Below are 24,070 nucleotides of genomic sequence, written 5' to 3'. Positions count from 1 at the left end.
GTCGTTCAGACTATGCAGCCTCCGCAGCTCCGTTCCGCCATTTTTCTACATGGAAATAAAAGCGAAGCCGCGAGGGAATGTCGCCCTCTGTCGGTCGACAGCGATACTGCATGTATGCTCTTTTTGACCTCAATAAATTAACCTCAACAAAACAAAAACATTTACAAATATAACTGAACAGTCCAAGAGTTTTACATGTTTAACTTTATTGTATTTTATTTTTTTAAACACAACCACTACAACAAATATGAGCAATATTGTCCACACAAATGATTTTAGCATGATTTAATGGCTTTTATTTTATACTATATGAACATTAACTCCTATATACTCCTCAGCCTGTTCTACAAACTGTTGAAGAGGTTGTTTATTTCTTTCCAAAATATACAATAACTCAGTCAGATGAATTAATTAATTCAAACTTTATAGTTATATGGCATTTTATTCATATAAGTTTAGTTTGAATGAGTTGAATTAATGTGAGTGTTACCAACTGAAGTCATTTTTAAATAGTTTGTCAACCTTTTCTTTTCTTTTCTTTTCAGTGATGCATGAAAAAAACCATAAAGTGATGGGAGTATCTATCTACACTCATGTCCATTGAATAAAACTTAATGCTTAAGGTATTTTAAGTGTAGTATGGTTGGCGTAGCAAGTCTGAGTATTCCAGAAACTGCCAATCAATGGAGATTTGCATGCACAACCATCTCTAATGTTTATAGAAAATGGTCTGAAAAAGAGTAAATATCTATTTAACCACAGTTCACTGGGTGACAAGGCCTTGTCAGGGTCTTGCCCAAGGACACATCAGCATATAGCTGGGAAATTAACCCACAACTTTTGAGGCACAGCTGCCAGTTCAGTGATATAATATACTATACTGTATGTTTGCTAGCAATGTTTTTATAACAGTAATAATAAGGCATTTTGGTCATAATTACGAATGGCAGTGGCCGAAACGGCTCCTGGCACAAATTTGAATTACAGTTGTCCACACTATTACTTATGTAATTGAAAATAAATGTCTGTTTTTTTATATTAATACATTCATTTTGCATCATAAATAGTATTATAGTATTCTACTGGCCCCCCAGATCGTTTAGTGGCCAGTGAGTGCATGTTGTATGGTAATCTAGACTGAAGGGGGCAGCAACACTCTATCGTTAGGTCTGGTGTGCCAAATCAAAGTAGATGAAGAAGACTCTATCGACGTCACTTCCGACGCAGACCTGCCCGGGTCACGTGATGCCGTGTTAGCTCTGCGATTCTGCTATGTTTGTCGTTAGCATTAATGTTTTTAAAATGCCAAATTGCTCGCTTTGGTCGACCCAGCGACGTCGAGGGGCGCGCCGCGGCTCTCCCGAAGCCCGTGTTTATTTTTTTCAGCGACGCCACGACCGAGGACCGAGCGAGAACATAGCCACTGTTCGGTCGCACGTCACGTGACCAGCATGCGGCGGAGCATTTGATAAAAAGATGGCGTGAGCGCGTCGGAGCGAAGAGGACAACAAGCCGCCGACAGACACAGCGACCAACCGACAGCCAGGTAACCGCAGCTCGAGAGGAGGGAACTGTTTGTGTAACAGTGAATTGGGTACACACTTGACTAAAGACGAAAACAAACAATGGTGGTTTGACACCATGGTAATGATGCTAAACACTCGGGTTGTTCAAGGTTTGAGGCGGTGACTGTAGCGTTTGTTAATGCTTCTTGTTGCTAACCTAAGCTAGCTACAGCAATGACACTGCGCGAGAGCAACAAGAAGAGTTGACCGACCTACAGAAGAACTGCCGAGAAACAGACAGACAGACACACACAGAGAGAGAGAGACAGACGGAGAGAGGACACCGTGAACCCTGTACTGGTGTTTCTGTTAGCAGACGTGAACAGCGCTGTAGCCGCAGGTTTGCTAACATTTATTTGTTATTCAGTTCCATACGACAGTAGCAGTGCGAGTTTGTTAGAAACATTCCTAGTGTATTATATTTGTCCACAGTAGTATATTATCGTTCAGTATTGTTTTGTTTTTGTACAAAGAAAGTTGGAAACACGAGGTTATTCGATGCATAATGTCACCGTGTGAGGAGAGGAGGTTACAGCGGACAATTGTGACAGTTTGCAGGTTTGCATGATCATACCGAAACCGATAGCTGCAGGATGCCACACTACTCTTGTATTTAATTCTCTTAGTTTGTTCATGCCTCAATTTCAGTGACCAATGTGGAAGTTTGGTAAAACACCACGCTATGTCAAGCTGTGTCACCCTGGGCTACAACACACCAGTCTTAGCAGCTAGTGTTGACACCGTGGTTACCTTCCGCAACCGATCGCTACCGATCTACCGGTAGTATTGTTTTGCTACGATGACACCGCGGAGTTACATCCTGTTTGTTTGTAATTATTAACCGGTTGAGTTATTGCAGAGTCCGGGAGGGTAGATGGGGGAGAGAGAGGGAGAGGAGTGGGGGGGCTGTGTTGAGTCAGAGGGATCAGGAAGTTGAACGCAGGGCATTGCAAACACGTGTCTTGTTGTGGGTCACTGTAAACCGGCGAGGCTCTGAAGGGATCTGGTGTGTAAACGCTTAATTTATGGATGCATGCATCTCATTCTTCCGTGGACACTGTGATAGTAAGTTGATGTGTCTCACTCGGTGTTCACGTGCTTACGCTCCACTTTCATTGCCTCATGGAGATGGTGTCGCGAACATTCAAAACGAAGCATTGGTGTTTTTAGTGTCTAACAATGAAATAACACAACCTGATGTGTAGCATTTGCACATTAGTTTAGTCGTCTTGTTTTGAATGTATGAAATCATATGCTTTTTCAACCCTTTTCTGTGCTTGTACACGGATGAAATGTGTTTATTAATGCTTGTTTGACCTCACACGTGTGTTCTACATAGGGCTACAGCTAACACTATTTTATATATATATTTATTTATTTATACCTCATCATATATCACTGACGCAAATAATAATTATAATTGATAAATTATAATAATTATCACTGTCATTTAAAGTTGTTGAATATGACATGGTTTATTTACATATTCTGATATGTGGTCAAACTTAACGTGTACTAAAATACAGTTGCTTGTAAGCGCTAAACCTTAAAGTTCAAATCATAAATTGTACAATGAAATAATAATAATAATAGAGTCGAAGATTGTAGACCTATTATTATTGGATCGTAGAAACTTATGTTTTGCAGGTCTTTGTGCTCTTTTGCTATATTTTCTAGGACTGGCAAAACTAATGGTTTTGACGAATATGCAAATCATTAAATTTGTAATTAGTCAAATTGTCTGTCTACAGTGTCAGAAAATGGTGAAAAAGCCAGTCACATTTTCCAGAAATCCAATGTATTGTCTTCAAACTGCTTGTTATTCTGTAACACGAGAGAAATTGGGAAATGGAATCTGAAAATCTTAGCATTTGTGATCCTAGATGAGAATATATTATTCATGAATAAATAGCGTTCATCAATGATTCAACCGTACTATTCCATACACTTGTCCTGCAGATGGATCCTGGACAGGATTTGCTTCTCGCTGCCCTAAGTGAGAGTGGCATTTGCCCCAATGATTTTGGTCTATTTGATGTTGAGTCTCAGGATGTTGCACAGTCCAACACAGCCCAGCAAGTAAGATTTTCATCAATTTTATTTTGTATGGAATAGAAGCAATTTCTTAATACTTCAGTAGCTTAATATTCTCTTTGGTTTTGCCTCTTTCAGTCTATCTCCATCAATGCCCTGGATCTTGGAGCGGGGTCAGAGATGGTGGAAACTGAAGCTCCAGCTCCAGTCCCAGTAGTTACTATCAGGGTGAGGTTGCCCGATATGAAGTTCCTTTAAATTACTGGTTAAGACACAATGCTGTGTATATTAAGAGTAAAACTTACTGTCCCCTCTATCCTCTCCAACAGCACAAACCTCAGCCATCAACCACCACGTTTGTCTTAAATCAGCTGAATCAGTTGCCAACGCTAGGAACTGCTGTGGCCAAGCAATCGGTTACAAACCCGATCAAACATACCATAACCGTCACCAAGGTGGTCCATGTCGCTAATTCAGCCCTGAGAGGTTCATCCTCCACTACAACGGCTCCTCCTTCATCATCCACAGTCGTCGTGCCTTCTAACAAAGATCAGGTATGTTGGTGGAAACGGTGTGTTAACATTAACGATACAAAAGGAAATGGAGTCTCGTAGTGAAACATTGTACTTTTGGTTATCTTCTTCTTGGCAGATTCAGTTGAAAGACCTGCTAAGGGCAGGCCACGTGAAGAGCACTGGCCTAAAGGGCAACAGTCTGATGGAGCTGATGAAGCTGAAGCCTCCACCTGACATCGCTCAACCAGTAGCAACAGCTACCGGCCCAAGTGAGTTATCCAAATGTAGAATTAGACACTGTGTAATGGTGTTGAAATTAAAGAGGAGAGATTCAGTACTTCCTGCAGACTCTGTTTGACAAAAGTCACTGTTGGTTTATTTTAAACATTTCACTCTGACCAATCAGTGGCCGACGGTCTCGCCACGTCATATCATAACAACTCAGCTCGCTTGGAACCCAGCCAGAGCAGTAATTAAAAAATATGGAAAAGCAAAAAAAAACAAAAACGAGTCAAGCCGGATCAGAGAAGTGCCTCAAGTGTCTCATTTCTGAATAACGATTACAAAATGTTAGCTATCTTCTACCAGAATTCCTGTTTTACCTCATAGATAAAATAATGATCTAAAGTATTTTTTAGGACTCATAAAATGCTACACATAAACCAGCCTGTTCACATAGTTGAATATGATTTTAGTCCTGTATTTTTACTTTCTGAACATAAAAACATGACCAGATAACTGTGAAGAGATGAAGCTATTTAAAAAGGTCATGCATAAGCCTTTAAAGTCAGGGTTGTGTATTCTCGATCCCGTTTCACCATCTGCCCCTAAATACATAATACATACGATACAGAAATCTTTTATGTTGTACATTAATACAAGATTAACTTGAGTAACAGAGGAAAATATATATATTATTATTATTATTATTTGTAAGCTGTTTAATGGCACTCACAGTGTAAGTAACACCCTGTTTCAGGTGACGTTAACAATGGGATCAAGAAGGAGGTCATGGGTAAAGATGCTTCCAGGATCTGGATCAATGATGACATTAAAGTGCAAAACTTTTCACTTTCTCAGGTTGGTGCATTTAATTTTTTTTTATTTTTTTATTTTTGAATGGTCCTGAGTTGTGTATTATGTTTGATGCTGGCTTTGATCTGTTTATTGATTGCATTTACAAACTGCTTAGAGGCCTGTGATTATTATAGAATCTGTCTCTTTTTATCCAGTTAAACTTGAGCTTGTACAATTTTTATGTAGAAATATTATTCTAATAATAATACATGGAAAGTGGAAAGCAGTCTCGTTCAAGTGGGGGAAGCTTTTCACGTGACTGGTAAATAGCCTGAAAATGTCATTTTGTCTTCAGAAATCTGCAGTGATGAAGGAGGAGGATGAGCCTGAGGAGGAGGAGGAAGAGGAGTTGGGTCATGCAGAAACATATGCAGAATACATGCCAATGAAATGTAAGTACACTATGTGATCGTTGCATATCAGGAAGGGTGTCATTATTTGTCATTTGTGTAGAAAGTGTCATGATAAATGTGCAACAAGCCTTCTCTGGCTCGTTTGTCCATTTGGGTTCTAAGGCTATGAAAACCTAATGACTTTTATCTTAAAGCACTTGTACACTTATCCTTACTGTTTACTGGTTGTATATTCAATTTCAGCCAATGAACCCTCCTAAATGTGAAACACCAGACCTTTTAAATGTATATTTAATGTTTAATCCCCTATTTTTTACAAAGAATAAGGTCAAATTATGCTATAACAGTGAATCTCTTATTTTAATATTTGAGAAAGAGACTATTTTCATACCCAATAGTGTCCATGTTTCTTTCTGTTTTTTTGAAACTGATCAAGGGACAATTTCACCACTGGCTGAAGACAGTTAAATGAAAAGCTATCCTCTCGCTGTGGACCAAACCACTGATCACCCAGTTTTTCCTCCCTGTAGTGAAAATTGGCCTTCGGCATCCCGATCCTGTGGTGGAGACCAGTTCCCTGTCCAGTGTTAACCCCCCGGAGGTGTGGTACAGACTGTCCATCCCAGAAGAAACCATTGACCGGGGCAGCCTGTCGGCTCTGCAGCTCGAAGCCATTACATATGCAGCTCAGGTAAGCAGCCTTAATTCTGCAGCACAAAGTACGAATTAACATCTTCTTTTCACCCAAGTAGTGAGATACTACCCTGATGAGCGAGTATACCAGGGCCTTAACGTTCATTTTGGTTAATGCAATCTGATAGGCAATATACATCAGGCCGAAATGAAGACTACATGGTTTTACCTCCTGAAATTGTTGTCTTGCGGAGCTCCACTTTGTCCGTAAAACACTGTGCTGGTGAGGGCAATGGTATCCGAGCCAGAAGTCTGTGAAAAGTTCTATTCTTGGCTCCACAGTGCAGCACAGAGTCCGACACAAACTTCCAGCCTCAGAGGATTTATCTGTCCAGTGGATATATTTTTAAATGCATTTTTTTCTGCTGGACTTTTCACAGCAACATGAAACATTCCTCCCTAATGGTGATCGAGCTGCCTATTTGATTGGTGATGGAGCTGGCGTGGGCAAAGGCCGAACCATTGCAGGGGTCATCTATGAGAATTACCTTCTCGGCCGGAAGAGATCACTTTGGTAAATGCACACCACACGATATCATGCATTATGGGGAATTGCACATTTCTTTTTACATTACAAGATGTCTTATATTTTAATTCCCCTACTTTTTCAGGTTCAGTGTCTCAAATGATCTCAAGTATGATGCTGAACGGGACTTAAGGGACATTGGAGCCAAAAACATTCAGGTTCATTCACTGAACAAGGTAAGATACTTCACTTGAACAGTGAGGTTTTTTTTCCCTGACTCGCCAATGTCAGCGTGACTAAATTACACTTTTGTATTTTCAGTTCAAATATGGCAAAATCTCATCAAAACACAACGGGAGTGTGAAAAAAGGGGTGATCTTTGCCACATATTCGTCCTTGATAGGAGAGAGCCAGTCGGGAGGGAAGTACAAGACGAGATTTGACCAGCTTCTCCACTGGTGTGGGGAGGATTTTGATGGAGTTGTATCCTTTTGTGAAAGCTTTGTGGATGGCACAATCATCAAATGAAGCAACTGGTGCTGGTGGTGAATGATGATAATGTTCAAGGCTACGTCCATACTTGTACAATTTCATTTGGGAGGTGTCCTTATTACGTTATTTTAGACTGATTTTAAGGTTTAACCAGAATTGAAAGTGTTAACTGAGCATTCTGTGCTACTTGCCAAGTTGTAGCGGATGAGAATCTAATAATAATAATATCTTCAGTTTTTCAATCAGTCCGAACTGAAGAAGCCTCTTTGATGTGATAAGAGGTGAAACGTGTAGTTGCCTGTAGCTACACCATGCAATGGCCTAGATGGCTTGGCACACTTGAACGATTGTGCCGAGCCATTTATTCAGTAGATCTAACTGCATAAACTGTTTTTGCCCGCCCATAAACACATTTTCAATCGAAATGGTATCCAGCAGCATTCCTAAACTTCTGTTTAAGGGGCTCTAAAATGCTTGGGGTGGTGTGGAAGACGGGTGTATCCAGTGCAGAATTGATGTGTTTTCAGGGATGTACACTAAATTATTGTTTTTTTTGGTAGAAATGCAAATGTTTTTCCCTAACCTAATATGTATAGATTGTTTATGATGAGTGCCACAAAGCCAAAAATGTTTGTCCAATCGGATCATCCAAACCTACAAAAACTGGGCTTGCAGTATTGGAGCTGCAGAACAAACTCCCCAAGGCTCGGGTTGTGTACGCCAGTGCTACAGGTTTGGAAATGTTATCAAGTGAAATCTGCTCATTAAAGTTAACTGGCATAATAAACGTTAAATACTGACAATAGGGTACTTTTTTTTGGTCTAGGTGCATCTGAACCTCGGAACATGGCCTACATGAACCGACTGGGCATCTGGGGGCCCAAAACACCTTTCAGAGAGTTTGGCAACTTTATTCAAGCTGTTGAGCGCAGGTATGTTGTTTGTTTTAGACATGATAATGAAATCTCATACATGTTCTCTTGCTGATGTGATGTATGGTTGTGTGTGTGTGTTACAGAGGTGTTGGTGCCATGGAGATAGTAGCTATGGACATGAAACTCCGAGGCATGTACATTGCCAGGCAGTTGAGTTTTACAGGTGTGACGTTCAAAATTGAGGAGGTTCCGCTGACACAGCAGTACATCAACATGTACAACAAATCCGTGAGGCTGGTAAGAAAATGAAATTGAGATTGTCAGTCAATGTAAGCAATTACTTCCAAGCAGATTTTTGCTTTTGATTATTGACTGATTTCCAATCATGCTTCTCCAGTGGGTGAGTGCACGTGAGAAGTTCCAGCAGGCTGCTAATCTGATGGACGCAGAACAACGCATGAAGAAGTCCATGTGGGGCCAGTTCTGGTCCGCTCACCAGAGATTCTTCAAGTATCTCTGCATCGCGTCCAAAGTCCGCAGAGTGGTGCAGCTCGCCAGAGAGGATGTCCAGAATGGAAAGGTGAAACCACTTGAAATACAAATGAGCCTAATTTGAATTTTAAACAAAAATGTTTGTTGAATCCTAAATTCAATTCGATTCTTTTATGGCAGATGGGTCTGTCATTTTTCAATTTAGTCTCGGTTTTATGTCATGATAACTCAATTAATTTTTTAAATTCTCATTTCAATTATCTACATGGTGTCATGAGCAATTTCAAAGTTTCCAATGTACCACAGTAAGGCCTTATTGTCAAATTTAAACAATTTATTAACATATAATTAATGATATGAATGTAACAATAAGCTGTCAATTGTAATCCAACTGTAAAAAGAATAGAAGTCATAGTGTCATGTGTTTCTCTTAAGTTCCAGCAATCTCTTGTTGATAGCACTGCACTGCTCAGACCTCCATGTATTATCATACATGGAAGGCAACGCACCTTTGTGTGGTTCCAGTACGCTAATTAAATGCTTAAATCGCCAATAGTGCTAGTTATCTCTAGTGCTAGTAGAATTTTGAGGAAGTTTTGCTTCAAATGAGGATGGAAGAGTTGCTTGTGTCAACGGAGTTGTTTTCGTTGTTATGTGTCAACCTTACATGTGCTTTGCTACACGCACAATCGCGCATAACATGCACTTGCACACTGGTTTTCTTGTCTACAAGGCTAATGTTGTTGACAAACGATAGCAAAATATTTCCACAGCAGTGATTTCAGCTTCAGCTTGGTTGAATCCTTGATTCCACCTATGCTTGGATGCTTGCTACAATGGAGATAGTGACACCCCTAGTTGGCATCCGTACTGTTGCATTACTCTTCTGTATATCTTTCCTTGGTCCCTACTGGCTCCTTCTGTACTGTGTGAATACCTCCGTCTCCCCTGCCCTGTTGTTTGAACTTTGTATCACTGCTTTTTCCCTCTACAGTGTGTGGTGATTGGTCTCCAGTCCACCGGTGAAGCAAGAACACTGGAGGCTTTGGAGGAAGGAGGAGGCGAACTCAATGACTTTGTTTCGACTGCAAAGTATGCACTGACCTTCACACGATCATTCTCGTTCTGTTACATCTGGATAAACAAATAACCATTGTGCCCAAATGTTCTCTGTTGCAGAGGCGTCCTTCAGTCCCTGGTAGAGAAACACTTTCCAGCCCCTGACCGACAGAAGCTCTTCACCCTGTTAGGCATTGATCTCTCGGCTAAGAAGTCTGTTATTGACACTACACCACAGGCTGAACAGAAGGGCAAGAAAAGAAAGGGTAACTGCTAGTAAATCCTAACCTGAGAACTAATAAATTTAAGAAATATCTTTTCCCCTGGATAGCATCAATTTTGTCTTGTAATCCTCCTCTTCTGATCATCTCTCTAGGTTCAGAGGTCAATAAGCAGCAGACGAAGAAGCCTCGCAAGCACGGCGGCCTGTCGGGCACGAGCTCAGAGGAGAGCCAGTCTGAGGATTCAGACAGAGAGTCTGGTAAAGACAGCGACGACAGCTTCAAATCTGTCAGCTCGGCCGATGAAGACGACGACTTCAATCCGTTCAGAGACGAGTCGGACGATGACGGGGAAGATGGTGAGGCTGAGAAGGGCTGTGAATGTTGAATTAAGGCATCGCATAGGCCGTTTTGATACTTTTAAGAAACCATTAAACGTTCAAACTTAATATGCTCGCCTTTATGGGAGTTCTCTCTTAATTTTTGTCATCTGTTATTTGTTGTTGGAGCGGTTGTGTTCTTGCCAGTTGTTCAAAAACAAGTTTAATCCTGGTTTGAGTTTGTTTTTGATAGTGCTGGGCACTAGGTTAACACACGTTATGTTGACGTCATGTTTACGTGCCACGACACTGGAGTCCAGGCACCGACTACCAATTAGCTCCGTTAGCTGCATTAGCTTGTGTAGCACCGTTAGCGCGCCTACCTCTGTTTTTAAGGTTTACCATTACTATAGAGACTCATTTTAGCAATCCGGAGTCGCAAACATGACGTCACGCGTCTTTTTCCAGTCGGTCGTCATGGAAACGCGTCGTGGGTTGACGTTGATGTCATTAACATGCTCATAAGTAGTTTTAGACCAATCAATAACACTATGTGACTTCCTAGTGAAATAAAGGTTAAATAAATACAAATTTCGCCCCCTTCTCTTGTTTCAGATCCGTGGCTTATCAGGAAGGAACCAAAGAAAGGGAAAGAAAAGAAGAAGAAAAAGAGAAGGAAGAGCATTGATCCAGACTCGATTCATAGTGCCTTGTTAGCCTCTGGCCTGGGTTCCACCAGGCCCACTTTCTCTGCCTCTACTACGACTACTATTGCCAGTGCTCCTGCCCCGGGTAAGCACATCACTGCATGGCAAAGCTAAGACAAAAACATTTTGTGTTTTGCCTTCTTACATTTATGGTGTATTTGCTTGCATTTAAGTCAAGGCAGAGAGTCAGGATCCCTACCTAACAAGTCAGGATGCAGTGGAACATGCCCAGAAAATGAAGAAAGAGCTGCTGGAAAAACTTGAGAAGCTGGCAGAGGTTCTACCTCCCAACACTCTGGACGAGCTCATAGACGAACTGGGTGGACCCGACAATGTAGCTGAGGTATAAGCAATCTCGACGTTTATATATCGGCCAGTAGTTATTTGTTTATGGATGAGCATTTGATTGAATTAACTTGCTCGTGTCTTCGCCCGTGCTTCAGATGACCGGTCGCAAGGGCCGCGTGGTCAGCAACGATGACGGCAGCATCAGTTATGAGTCTCGGTCCGAGCTGGATGTCCCTGTGGAGATCCTCAATCTCACAGAGAAGCAGAGGTTCATGGATGGAGAGAAGGTGAAGACTGAATCAGTTACTCATTATTCATAGACGTTTGGTGCCGTAATTACTTTCTTAGGGTCAGGACAGTCTTGTGTTGCTTTCACATTAGTAGTTTGGTTCATATGGTCTGAATCAAATGCAGGATTTTCATTGCTCGATGTTGCTTTCATGCATGCAAACTTTATGTGAAAAGTAATAATTCTTGTCTTTGTATCCGACCAGAACATAGCCATCATCTCAGAAGCTGCCAGCTCAGGTATATCCTTGCAGGCCGATCGTCGCGTGAAGAACCAGAAGCGTCGCGTCCACATGACACTCGAGCTGCCGTGGAGTGCAGATAGAGCCATACAGCAGTTTGGTCAGTACATAATTAAGATATAGAAATTTTTTGATGATTTGGAGCTAATGAGAATATGGTTGAAGCCTTTTCTGTTTGTTTGGACACAGGGAGAACGCACAGGTCAAACCAGGTCACAGCTCCTGAATACGTCTTCCTCATATCAGAGCTTGCAGGAGAGCAGAGATTTGCATCCATCGTTGCCAAAAGACTTGAAAGCCTGGTAAGATCTTGCTGAATTCTTAGTTTGGACTCATTTTATTTTGAATATTATAACTCGGACATTAACTACATACATGGGAATCTTTCTGGCAGGGTGCTCTCACTCACGGAGACCGCAGAGCGACGGAAACCAGAGACCTGAGCAGGTTTAATTTCGACAACAAAGTAAGTACATCGCACGTCGCTCTAAATTAAGCTTCTACAGTTGTCTTCATTTTCCAGTGGCTGACTAACTTCTCTTTGCCGCAGTACGGAAGAAATGCTCTGGAAATTGTGATGAAGTCGATCGTGAGGCTCGATACTCCATTAGTGTCTCCACCCTCCGAATTTAAAGGGGACTTCTTCAAAGGTATGACTAAGGCTGTTCGACACAACACAGGGAGTTTTTGTTGTTTTAGTCAGACAAACACTCTGTCCAACAGGTTTGCCTTGTAATTATTGTATTGGAATTTGAAATCGAGTTTGTTTATGTTTAAGTGATTCTTGTCTGACTTTTTTTGTTCTGTAGAAATTCAGATTGGATTAATAGGCGTGGGCCTCATTAATGAGGAGGAAAGGTCTGGCGCACTGTCACTTGACAAAGGTGTGTGTGTGTTTTTATTTGAATATTTGGTCCATGCACACCAAGATTTTCAGACAAATGGAATTCTAATGCATGTGTTTTGTGACCGTGACAGATTACAACAACATTGGGAAGTTCCTTAACCGTATCTTGGGCATGGAGGTCCATCAGCAGAACGCCTTGTTTCAGTACTTCGCTGACACACTCTCTGCAGTCATTCAGGAAGCAAAGAAGAATGGCAGATATGATATGGGCATTCTTGGTAAGACGGTGTTGAGATACAAATGCATGTATTTTTATCATTAAACGTATGTTAATGGAATGTTGAACAAAGATAGTCACGAGATGTGCCAATTGTCAAATGTGTATTTAATTAGGCTTTGTCTTGTATTAGATCTGGGTTCTGGTGATGAGAAGGTGAAGAAAGTAAACTGCAGGAAATTTCTGACACCGGGCTACACCACATCAGGACATGTGGAACTCTACACTGTAAGCTCATGAGTGTACAGTCAGTTGTACAGTCCTGTGTCGTATTGGTAGATTGCATGTTCCCTGACTTCGCATCCGTGTGTCTCCTCACAGGTGAGTGTGGAGAGGGGAATGTCGTGGGAAGAAGCCACACATGCTTGGGCTGATCAGAACGGCCCAGATGATGGTTTCTACGTACAGGTATTTAGCAGAGGGTTTTTCTTGCCTTCTATTTGATTTAGGGGATCTTTTCAGTTCAAAAAGAATATATACTTCAAAAAGAATATATACTACTGTATATGACTGTATTGATGGATTAGAAAATGGAAAATTAAGTGACTATTTCCAAAGCCTTTTTGTGTGTTTGTGACTCTGTTGTTTTAAATATCCCAATACATTTTAAAGGGGGCATATTATGCAAAATCAACTTTTTCCATCATTTAAATCCTTATATTTGGTACTCTGGAGGCCCCATCTGTCAGCAAAGTGTGAAAACGGCAACGTTCTCCAAAAAACAGAAGTCCAGAAAATCTGTGAAAAGTTCCATTCTTGGCCCCACAGTGCAGCACAGAGTCCTACACAAACTTTCAGTCGCAGAGGATTTATCTGTCCAGTGGATACATATTATCTATCTAGATAGATCTTCAAATAAACCAATACCTCCTGATCTACTTTAAAATCAGACACCCCTACATTTCAGTTAATATAGTGTTATAGAACTGTCTCTCAAGCCCATGCTTAGTATTTTCTCAGATTTCTCAAATCTCCCCCAGAAACAAACTTGAAGTGTTTACACTGGCTTGACCATGTCTTCTTGTGTGTAAATCAGTGGAGTGCCTCTTTTAAGAACTTCTGTTTTCTCTTTTCTTTTTTAGATGAGGAACAACAAGAAAACGGCCATATTAATCAAAGAGGTGAACACCAAGAAGAGGCTGTTCCTGGTCTACAGGCCGAACACGGGTAGACAACTCAAACTGGAGACGTACACGGACATCAAGAAGAAGTTTAAAAAGGTTCCACATCACCTTTATACTGAAGATGACTATGTGAGACCACTGCACTCATGCATGTGGTAGTAAATCGTTACTTATTTCTCTCTTTCTCTCTGCTAGGTCTTGTCAGACGATGCCAAACAACACTGGACGGATCAGTACATGTCGTCTGCACATATCTGCTCTCATGCGTATTGGTATGTGCCCTATCGTCATGTGACCCAGTTAACGCCGCCATATATACCGGTTCCAAGCTGCTTTCTCTGCACAGTTTAGATCCACTGAAATCGAGCAAAATATCACACAATGTGACAGTCTGAACATATTTGATCCTTATACTGCCCCCCGTTCCAGACATGTAGCATTACATCCCCAAAGTTCTCATTGACTTTCACAATAAAAGCATAGAAGATATTTAAGTTAGTTAGTCTGCAGTTAAGGAAAAACCTGTCCTCTCCCTTGTGTCCTCTTCTGTTACACCAACTGTCCTCATGTCCTCCTTCACAACATCCATTAACCTTCTCTGTGGTCTTCCTCTTTTCCTCCTGCCCAGCAACTCCATCTTCAGCATCCTTTGTCCGATGTAATCACTTTCCCTCCTCTGAACGTGACCAAACCATCTCAACCTTGACTCTCTCACTATATTTCAATTCAACCTTAATTGTCCATAGAATATGCTAATTTCTAATCCTGTCCATCCTTGTCATGCCCACTGAAAACAAACAAACAAACACTTGACCCTAACTTTATCAAATAGAATAAAGGTTTTGAAATCTCCCTCTGCTGCTCATTGCTATCATTGATTGGACTTTTTTCTCTTCTGCCCACAGGCGGGGAAACTGTAAGAAAGTATCTGTGGGTCTAAAGTGTGAAGTTGGTCTCCGGTGTCGGACGTACTTCGTTCTCTGTGGCTCGGTCCTCAGTGTGTGGAACGAGCTGGAGGTAGTTCTGACTCCTGTCAGCGGAACCAACGTCAAGGTGCAGATTGTCCGTCTCAGAACAGAAGACGGACAGAGGATAGTCGGTAAGTTAAAAATACTGGTGAGAATAATAACTATTAGTAACACATTTATCCGTAAAACACGCAAGATGAGGCGAGGGCAATGGTATCCGGAAAAGCGGGGGTCCGCGAAGTGTTCTATTCTTGTCTCCACAGTGCAGCACAGTTCTACACAAACTTCCAGGCTCAGAGGATATATATGATGGCAATGTGCCTGCTAGAGCCTGAAATAATGATAGCTTTTCCAAATGCTAACTGCTGTTAGCTGCCGGAGCCTCAGTGACGCTGACGTAGTTTCCTGTGTCTCATTTGCAATTAAAGAAGCAGGCACTCGAAAGCGATCATTCTGAACAGGGCTGTTTTGGCAGCCTTAAGGTATTATACAGACATGTTCATTAGGACACCAGGGAACTAGGTTAACTTGTAGAAATGGGGTATAATATGTCCACTTTAAAGTAAACATTCATCACTGGACTTTGAGGTAATGCATTAGTTGACGTTTTAACCCTGTGTTCTATCCGCAGGTCTGTTAATTCCAGCCAACTGTGTGTTTCCACTCATTAACAAGCTGTCAACATCGGACCAGTGCCAGCAACTCGCTGTGCAGGAGCTGCAGAAGCGACAGCAGCTCCACCCTCAAAGTCTGAGTCACGCACCCAACACATAGTCGGGGGCGGACCACTCCCCTTCATTGGCGTCACGCCTCTCTCCACCCCTCGAGGCCACATCCCATTCTGAAGGGATCTGACTCTGGCTAATGTCTCTGTGTGCACTACAGGCTCCAGGACCACTGTTCCTAATTCTGCACCCCCCCCTCCCCCTCTCCCTCCTAGCAACGCTGAGGGTCAGAGGTGTCGCGGCACCAAGCTGAGGTGATTGTCAGTTGTACAGAGGAAATATTTCAGGGTTGTTTGTTTGGTTCTTTTATGTTATTCTCTGTAGACTCTTGTGTTCACCTAGAGAGATTTGACAGGTGATGTATTCGTCCTCTGACATTCAGAGTGAAAAAGATTTGACGTTATTATTGATCCAGAGTTGACGCAAAGAGGGCATTATGTTGGCCTGTGGCTGTTATTCACGCTTAACCCGTGCTTTAAGCTATTTAGTCCAGATCACCTGGTATGAAGTGAAGACTTTGTTCAGACCAAAGAAGGATGAAACAAGCGTTCATCTGTCAAAGTCTGACAACGGCGTTTATTACTAAAGTTCTACTCAAGTTCTAATGTGGAGAGGGAAGTCGCTATGTCGTAGAGGAGGTGCAGACCTTTAGTTCAATTAGGTGCTGGTGAACCTGACGTGTTTTCAAATCTTTCTCATGCTCCGTAGGCGTTTTCTTCACTATTCTTCAGAGACCAAAATATCATTGTCGTCGTTTTTTTTTTTCCTGTCCATCGTTCTGACCAAAATTCATCTCTTCCGTTTCTACCATTTTCCTGATTTTGTTGCGCTTTGTCCATAACGGCCACTTTTTTTTTCTGTATTCAAATGTGCCCTCGGTGGGTACATATAGCCACTGCAAGTTGGACTCCTTTTACGAAGAAAACATTAGTTTTAGCTGTAAATGTCTTATCTATTCATATGACAAAGGGTTAACTCTCAGAAATGTTGACGAGATGCGACGTTATCAGGCTGAATTTACACACATTGGGTAATTGGTTTAAGGAGACGGCAGCATTGTATTCATTTCTCAATTACCCTTATTTTGCAATTCCCACTCACTAGTTGAGCTGAGTCCCACTATTCCGGATGTTTTAATATTAAGATAAAAACTTGAAAGTAATTCTTTCACAATCTGAATAAACATAATATTCACGGCAGTTAAATTGACAAATTTTAGCATATGTGCTAATGGACACATTATCCAATCACGTAATGCGTCAATTTACCAAATGTCCGCTGTTGATTTCTACATCTTCATCTCACGTTATAATATAAAAGTAAATTTTCTTGATTTAATGTTTATAAACCACCGGTCTCCACCTTGACTTTACATCAGTCAACGATTCTCTGCTCTGGTGTGATGTTGGTGATGAGTATGTTGCTGAGACGATCTAAAGCAGCCGAGAAATTCAGAGTAATGAGAAAATGCTCTCGACAAAGATTATTTCCCCCCCCCCCCCCCCCCATTTCAGAGCAGTAACTGCACATATGCATTCTCTTTATTTGCTTTATTCACTCAGGGGTTGAGCTTGTATATATATAAAAAAAACATCTTTTGAAAAACACAAATCTAAGGTTCTACAGTGTATCTGAACTGCATGACTTCTACACCTCTAACTCAGTAATGTTCCTCTCTGGTTCCGTCTTCAGCTGGATCGACAGCTCGTTCTCTTTGTAGTACATGTTCTTTAACATGCCTCCCTAATGCCTCTGCTTCCTTGAGCCTGGTCGTAGTTAAAATCAATGATGGCTTGTTTAATCCCGCACCTTGTTGCCTCCTCTAATGTCAAATATTGCATTCTCCTCGATCTGCACTGGACGAAACGGACTCTCATTTGATTGATCTGAGCGGTCCTCATAAACGACGTTTCACCTGTGACTTAAATACTGGTGTTCAGTGTGTATATTCTCTCTTGTTCTTCTTTGGCGCATTTGAGGAGTTGAAACGGGAAGGAAAAATTCTTTGTACCATACCAGTGAGCATTTTGTACGATTTGTAAAACGACTTTCTTCACGCAGCATCTGTTGGACAGTATTGGTAGATGCCTCAGTCGAAGCATGGGGTTTCTTCTCCGTAATTGCGAAACGCAGTTATCATTTTTAAAACGCGTATACGTCATCTATATATTGAAGCCAACGCATTTTTATTTGCTTTTTCTTGCTGTTCTGTACATGGTTCTGCTGATGTATACTTGTTTTCAAATGCGGTGGATATGTGATGGCAGATCAGCTCTTCTGAAGTAGAAACACTTGAACTAATGTCGTCTTTTTTTTTCTTTTCTTTATTTTTTTCTCTCTCCCCTTTTGAACATTGCACGAGTTGCACTACTGACATGAGTTGTACAAAAAATTTGACATTACCTGTACATGAATGAGTCTGATGCTCAATAAAGCTTGGTATACTTCTACCTCTTTGTGTTGTCTATCTTTTCGCCAGAGTTTGTTTGTTAGCAACAAATCCGTAGATGCTATCACTATTTTTTTTTTATCGCTATTTTGTGGGGGCTGAGCTGCCTTGGCGGAGGTCTGGGCTCTCTGAGTGCTTTTCTAGTTACTATATAAGACTAGATGATATCTTTATTCCACTACATTGTGAATGAGAAGCCATTTTTACCTATTTAATAATAATAAAAAAAGCTTGGAATCATCTGTATAGGGAAAAGGGGTATTTCTTTTTTTACCAAGTATGTTGGATATTCAGGACAAACTACTAAATGTCATATACTACTTGTACATTTATTAGTGAAGTGTGTGTGTGTATATATGTATATGCATATGTATATGTATATGTATATAAATCAAGTTTGTCTTGAATAAAATGGCTAAAGTACATTGTAGAGGATCTAACTTGCTTCTCAGCCAAGAACCAATATAAAAAAATATTCTGGCCGTAACAGAATGACCCATTCTGCACTATAATATTACTTGGTGACTGAATTAATTATGCTAATTGGGATTCATTTTAATCATTAATATACTACTGGGTTGTTAATTTTTGCTGGTAAATATTCAAAATGATGTTTATATTAAATGTCCCTCTCTATTATGTGTCCTTCAGTGCAGAGCTCCACATCTTCAGTGGCCCCAGGTCATGACCCTGAGGAACCAGGCCTTGTTCTTGTGCGTCCAACCATGTGGCTCATTGTAAGGGGGGGGGGGGTCAGAGGAGCTGAGGGGGACAAGTATAAAAGAGCTTCCCCTGTTTTTTTCTCCTCCTGTGTCTTCTCCACAGCCACATGCTTCCACTATAGTGTGACTGAACCATTTTATACTACTTTCTGAATACGTTTTAACTTCATGTAAAGAGCAGCAAATATTCATTTACCCTGAGTGGCTGAAGCAATGGACGCGCCCCCACAGACAAAGACAGGTATCTGCCCCTCACTATTTGTCGTAATGTGTGTGTGTGTGAGAAGAAAACTTCAACAAAGGCATTTTTACTGCACTTACTGTGAACTTTAATGTGTTCAATAAGAAACGTATAAATGTCGCTTTGTTGTTTTTTCATATAATATCTTAGTTTAAAAAAAAATTATTAACAGTAAAGCAAAGTTAAGCGTTTTACGACACGTACAATGGCCGCCTCATTTAAACATTTAACCTAAAACTGTTTATGGTAATGTTTACTAATGTCCTTCTCAATTGTGTTTTCCTGCCTTTTTAACGCGCTATAAAATAAAAAACCCGAATAAAGTTTAAAAAATGTGACACAAGGCGACTCACGCGGTCACGTACGACATTTTAAACAAAAACGACAGATAATCGTTTTAATAGAGTTGAAAAAGTGCTGTTTAAGTTAGCTAGCTGACAAATGTGTTTAAAATTACGTTACGCCGTGTGTTAAATTCGCCATTCCGTGTCAAAAAAAATTACGCTTTTTTGTGTGTATATCATTATTTTAAGGAAGAAAATAAAAAATAAAGACGGGGGGTTTGCTTGATAAAGCCGTAGCGGTTCAGTTTTACAGTTGCAGTGTTACAAAGCACAGTAGTGGGTGTCAATATAAAGTGACGGCCATATTTGCCGGTGCCGCTGTTGTAAACAAAAAGTGAGAGACAGACGCTTCACTGAATTTCGGGTCATTTTTATTTCTTTAATTTACAATGTCTTTGGGAATGTCTTATAAACCCAATATCCACCAGCACATTCCGGGAACTTCTGGGAATCAGGGTAAGGAGAAAACCGGGCTGAAAATCAAAGTATCCGTGGGTTAAACCGTGTGTTAAATTCGGGGTCTCGGAGAATACCTGGAGAAAGACCGTGTCTGTAGTTTTTGTCCAGTTATATATATAGGGTCAGATCCTGGGAGCTAGGCTAATTCATATCCGCCATTATTACTAATGTAAAAGAGCGCCTTCCGTGGACTCGGTCGGTGGAGAAACGCGGCCGGGATGTGTGTCGAGGAAGCGGCGGTTCCTAAAATGCGGTTCTCCGTCGTCCGAGGTCGCGGTCCCGGCGGGCGGCTGCCGTAACACGGTGACAAAAATGTATCACTTGTGTCTTCTTGAGCCAGCCTTGTTCCGTTTCCTCCATGATGCTCCTCGGTGCTCGCTGCTGATCGATCTGCCTCTGAATTTTTTTATGACTCTTTGAGGACACCTGGCGTCGCAGACGGGACATTACACGCGAACAAAGCAGCAGGGGAGCAGCGATGATGATGATGGAGGAGCACAAAAATAATATAAATATAGGGAAAAAAGATTAAAATAGCCAAGCATTTTGTTTTCCTCCGCGTTGAAAATAGTTGGTGTAGTGACGTAAAATAAATAAATAAAACATAGTGTGTAAACAGTGTTTACACCAAGGCATGGTAACATTTTCTTACGACGCCAACATGATATATATCGATATAAATACCCAGAAATAAAAGCTTAAATACTGTCTTATATTCATGTTTTGAGGGGACTGTGCTAGTGTTGTAGCGCTCTTGTTTTTTTTAATGTATGCTAATGTCCTACTTTGCATCTTTGTGTGTTTTTTTGTTTGTCCATGTCATGTTTTTTTGCCTTCGCCTCTTGTTTTGCTTCCTTTCATTGTGCGTCTCATGTGGTCGATCATTGTACACTCTAAGAAATAAGGGTTCCAAAAGGGTCCTTCTACAAGGGCTGAGGTTCTCCCTGGAACCATTTGCTTCTAAAAAAAACCTTTCCCGAAGAAAGGGTTTTTCAAGGGTTCTTGGTAACACAAATGGCTCCAGTAAGAACCATTTTGATCCAGAGAACCCTTTAAAACCCCTTTCCTGAATAAAGGGTTTAGAGCCAAAAAGGGTTCTCCTATGAGGACAAGCCGAAGAACCTTATATGGTTCTACTAGTGTATCTTGATTTTGTGTCGCTCATTTTTTTCAGCATCTCTTATGTTTTCTGTCTTTTTTGGGGGGGCTTTTTTTTTCCCGTTTCTTCCTCATTTTGTTTTTACATCTCATGGTTGTTTGATGTGTATCTTTAGGTATTGCATATCTGGGGTTAAGAGTCTCTTATTTTTATATTATTTTTTGCAGTACTTTGTGTTTGGTGGTGGTGGTCCTGTGGCGTCTCTTGGTATCTCTGTACTTGTTCATTTCCTTAACCCCAAGACACTTAACCCCACCTCACGTTAACCTCACGCTCCTGATTTTTTGTTTCATCTCCACGTGTTAAAGACTAAATGAAATCAATAAAATCATCAATATTTGTTCATGATTAACTCTTTCCTTTTTCATCTGCCAACAGTTGGAAACCTCCAGTCTTCCTCAGCAGCGAACCTGGCCACGTTGCAGTCTTACAGGCCTCTCCTGAGTGACTACGGACCTCCATCTCTGGGATTCTCGCAGGTACGTATATGTCTTGACAATGCTGTTTTAAATGTGTGTCATTCCACAACTTTTATCTGTTGCTAGAGTTACTTAGCCTTTATATTAAATTAGAGCTGCATCTAACAATTATTTTCTTTACCTTTAATCTGTCATTGATGGGAAAAGGGTAAAAGGATTGGGGTGAGGGGCCCCTTACAGATAGGGGACCTATGAAGATATATCACAGTGTTCTGTGGCTTCAGTGCCCCATTAAAGTATTGGGATGAATGTCATTGTAGTGAAACTATCAGGATAGTAGCACAGAGATTTCTCCCTGATTTGTTGTAGTTCCTGCTCAGTAATCGTCATTGTTTGTCCTGCTATGTCAGCTTCTGTGAAAAAGAGAGAGAGAGGGAAGAAAAGAGAAAAAAAAAAGACAATTTGAAGTGTGTCAAATGTGGCTCATCTCATCTGGGTTTTGCTCCAACCTCAGGGCTCCACCGGCAGCCAAGTTCCTCAGAACAAATATGCAGAGCTGCTGGCCATCATCGAAGAACTCGGGAAGGAGATCAGGCCCACATATGCTGGAAGCAAGACTGCGATGGAGAGACTGAAAAGAGGCAAGGAAAAAAAGACAAAAAAACAAACCTAGATATCCATGTGCAAGCCTGTATAGGTCCTTAAAGGTCCCATATTATGCTAAATCAACTTTTTAATAATTTAAATCCTTATATTTGGGACTCTGGAGGCCCTATCAGTCGCAATGTTGACTTCCACACTCATTGGGACGTCACAATGCGCTAAATTCCTGAAATTGTTGTCTCGTGGAGCTCTGCTTTGTCCCTAAAACACGTGAGAGTGCTGGCGAGGGCAACGGTATCCGAAAACCGGAAGTCCACGAAAAGTTCTATTCTTGGCTCCACAGTGCAGCACAGAGTTCTACACAAACTTCCAGCCTCAGAGAATTTATCTGTCCAGTGGATACATGTTATATATGACGGCAATGTGCCTGCTAGAGCCTTCAAATTATCACTTTTCCAAATGCTAACTGCTGTTAGCTCCCAGTAGCCTCTGTGGCTGATGTCATTTCCTGTCCCTTAAATTTTTTTATACTTGAACATGGCTGTTTTGGCAGGGTGATTGAACTGCTGTGGTGCTTCATCCTGGTATTTTGACCAAAGCATGTCACAGACAGTACACCAGGGAACTACATGTAGTTTAACTTCAATCAATCAATCAATCAATCAATCAATGTATTTATTTGTCCCCAAGGGGGCGATTCGTTTTGCAGCAGTAAGAGAACACAAAGCACATATCACAAATATACACACATGAAACACGTAAATTACAATAACTTACAAATGGTAATAAAAAAAAAACAACCTAATTTTTAAAACACTATGATTAGAAGGTAAGGCAATTTCACCATGGCTACCTTTTCCTCCTGGCATTTAAAACACGAACGGCAGAAGGTACAAAGGAGTGTTTAAGTCTGTTAGACTTTGCAAATGGGAGTCTAAGCAGTGAACCTGATGGTAAGAACTGAAACTGATTATGTAAGGGGTGAGAGCAATCGGACAAGATGGAGCTTGCGTTCTTGATCAGCTGTTTGTTGTAAACTTGGAGAAATAGGGTATAATATGGGTCCTTTAAAATGTTTTTTTTCCTCACACACAGCAGCTGCACAATTCAGGCTCAGTGCACGTGTTAAACACTGAGCAGCAGATGGGTGATTAAAAGTCTGTTCATCGTGCGTGTGTTTTGCGTTTCCTCACAGGAATAATCCACGCCAGAGGGCTGGTGCGCGAATGCTTGGCAGAGACGGAGAGAAACGCGAGGTCCTAGCCGCAATTCCACGTTCGTCCCTGCAAGAAGAAACTAACCGTCTCATCGAAACAAGAAATAAACTTGCATGGTATTTCCTCTGAGAGGAGGAAGTAAATGAACAAAGGATGGAAAAGCAAGCTCATCTCCTAGAGGAAAGAAACAAAAAAAAAATATACATACAATTCATGACTCCTGAGGATTCTGGAGGATCATTTAAATCACTTGTCCGTCATTGGAATTCAAATATCATCGAGGATGTAGTTTGTTTTTAACGCCCCCCCCAACTTTTGGGATCTTAATTTTGACTCCATATTTAAGCATTTTTTGGTTTCTGCATGTGAAAGGGCCCATGGTTTTAATTGTACCACACTGCATGGCTTGTACAGGGTTAGATGGAGACTTCTTTTTTGATAGTGTTCAGTCTGTTTTTCAGACCCATGTAAGACATGAATGAGTGACTGTGTGAAGGACAGATGTGCCAAATGCATTGGTTCATTCGTGTTGAGGTTGGTTTTGGTATTACAAAAAAAAAGGAAAATGCTGTTACTTGCATCTTTGTATGTATTTATTACTCAGTGTAATAAATTGTATTTTCAATATAGTTGTCAGTGTGATTCTTTTTGTTTGGTGGCCCTGAAGGCCGAACACTTTTTTTGTTTTTTTGTGTGTTTTCTGAAATGCCGTACTACATTGACCTTCAGGGCCGCCGTAGATAAACCTGCTCTGCAACACTAAATGCGGCCCAAGTAACCTCTTACTATAAATAAAGTCTTAAGGGCAACTGCAGCGGTTGTTGTTGTT

General features: G+C 41.1%; 1 protein-coding gene across 2 annotated transcripts; it reads left to right on the top strand.

Annotated features, from left to right (window-relative positions):
- The first annotated feature begins 1,509 nt into the window (after positions 1-1,509).
- Positions 1,510-23,695, top strand: sbno1 (strawberry notch homolog 1). 2 transcript variants are annotated; one of them, XM_083910512.1, is made up of 35 exons: positions 1,510-1,546; positions 3,525-3,644; positions 3,738-3,827; positions 3,929-4,153; positions 4,251-4,383; positions 5,094-5,194; positions 5,487-5,583; positions 6,075-6,235; positions 6,618-6,751; positions 6,849-6,939; positions 7,025-7,186; positions 7,792-7,927; positions 8,022-8,127; positions 8,214-8,367; positions 8,468-8,650; positions 9,557-9,654; positions 9,742-9,887; positions 9,998-10,201; positions 10,778-10,954; positions 11,043-11,212; positions 11,313-11,444; positions 11,652-11,791; positions 11,881-11,989; positions 12,082-12,153; positions 12,238-12,337; positions 12,497-12,571; positions 12,666-12,812; positions 12,945-13,039; positions 13,133-13,219; positions 13,894-14,031; positions 14,131-14,207; positions 14,841-15,034; positions 21,381-21,481; positions 21,936-22,062; positions 23,220-23,695. In XM_083910512.1, the coding sequence occupies exons 2-35, from the start codon at positions 3,525-3,527 to the stop codon at positions 23,285-23,287; spliced, it is 4,350 nt and encodes a 1,449-aa protein (XP_083766638.1). In that variant the 5' UTR covers positions 1,510-1,546; the 3' UTR covers positions 23,288-23,695. The 2 variants fall into 2 exon arrangements, with proteins under 2 accessions (XP_083766638.1, XP_083766639.1); XM_083910513.1 differs by lacking the exons at positions 1,510-1,546; positions 3,525-3,644; positions 3,738-3,827; ... (27 more) ...; positions 14,131-14,207; positions 14,841-15,034 and adding an exon at positions 19,713-19,840.
- Positions 23,696-24,070: the final 375 nt, after the last annotated feature.

This window comes from Microchirus variegatus (genome assembly GCF_963457635.1).
Source record: "Microchirus variegatus genome assembly, chromosome: 1".
Taxonomy (NCBI): Eukaryota; Metazoa; Chordata; class Actinopteri; order Pleuronectiformes; family Soleidae; genus Microchirus; species Microchirus variegatus.
This window is presented reverse-complemented; position numbering and strand designations above follow the sequence as displayed.

Bases quoted from the DNA above. Each gene is read 5' to 3' on its own strand.
- sbno1 (XM_083910512.1), top strand. From the start codon at position 3,525: ATGGATCCTGGACAGGATTTGCTTCTCGCTGCCCTAAGTGAGAGTGGC. The intron at 6,236-6,617 runs GTAAGCAGCCTT...GACTTTTCACAG, and splicing joins CCATTACATATGCAGCTCAG to CAACATGAAACATTCCTCCC. The intron at 13,040-13,132 runs GTAAGCTCATGA...GTCTCCTCACAG, and splicing joins GACATGTGGAACTCTACACT to GTGAGTGTGGAGAGGGGAAT.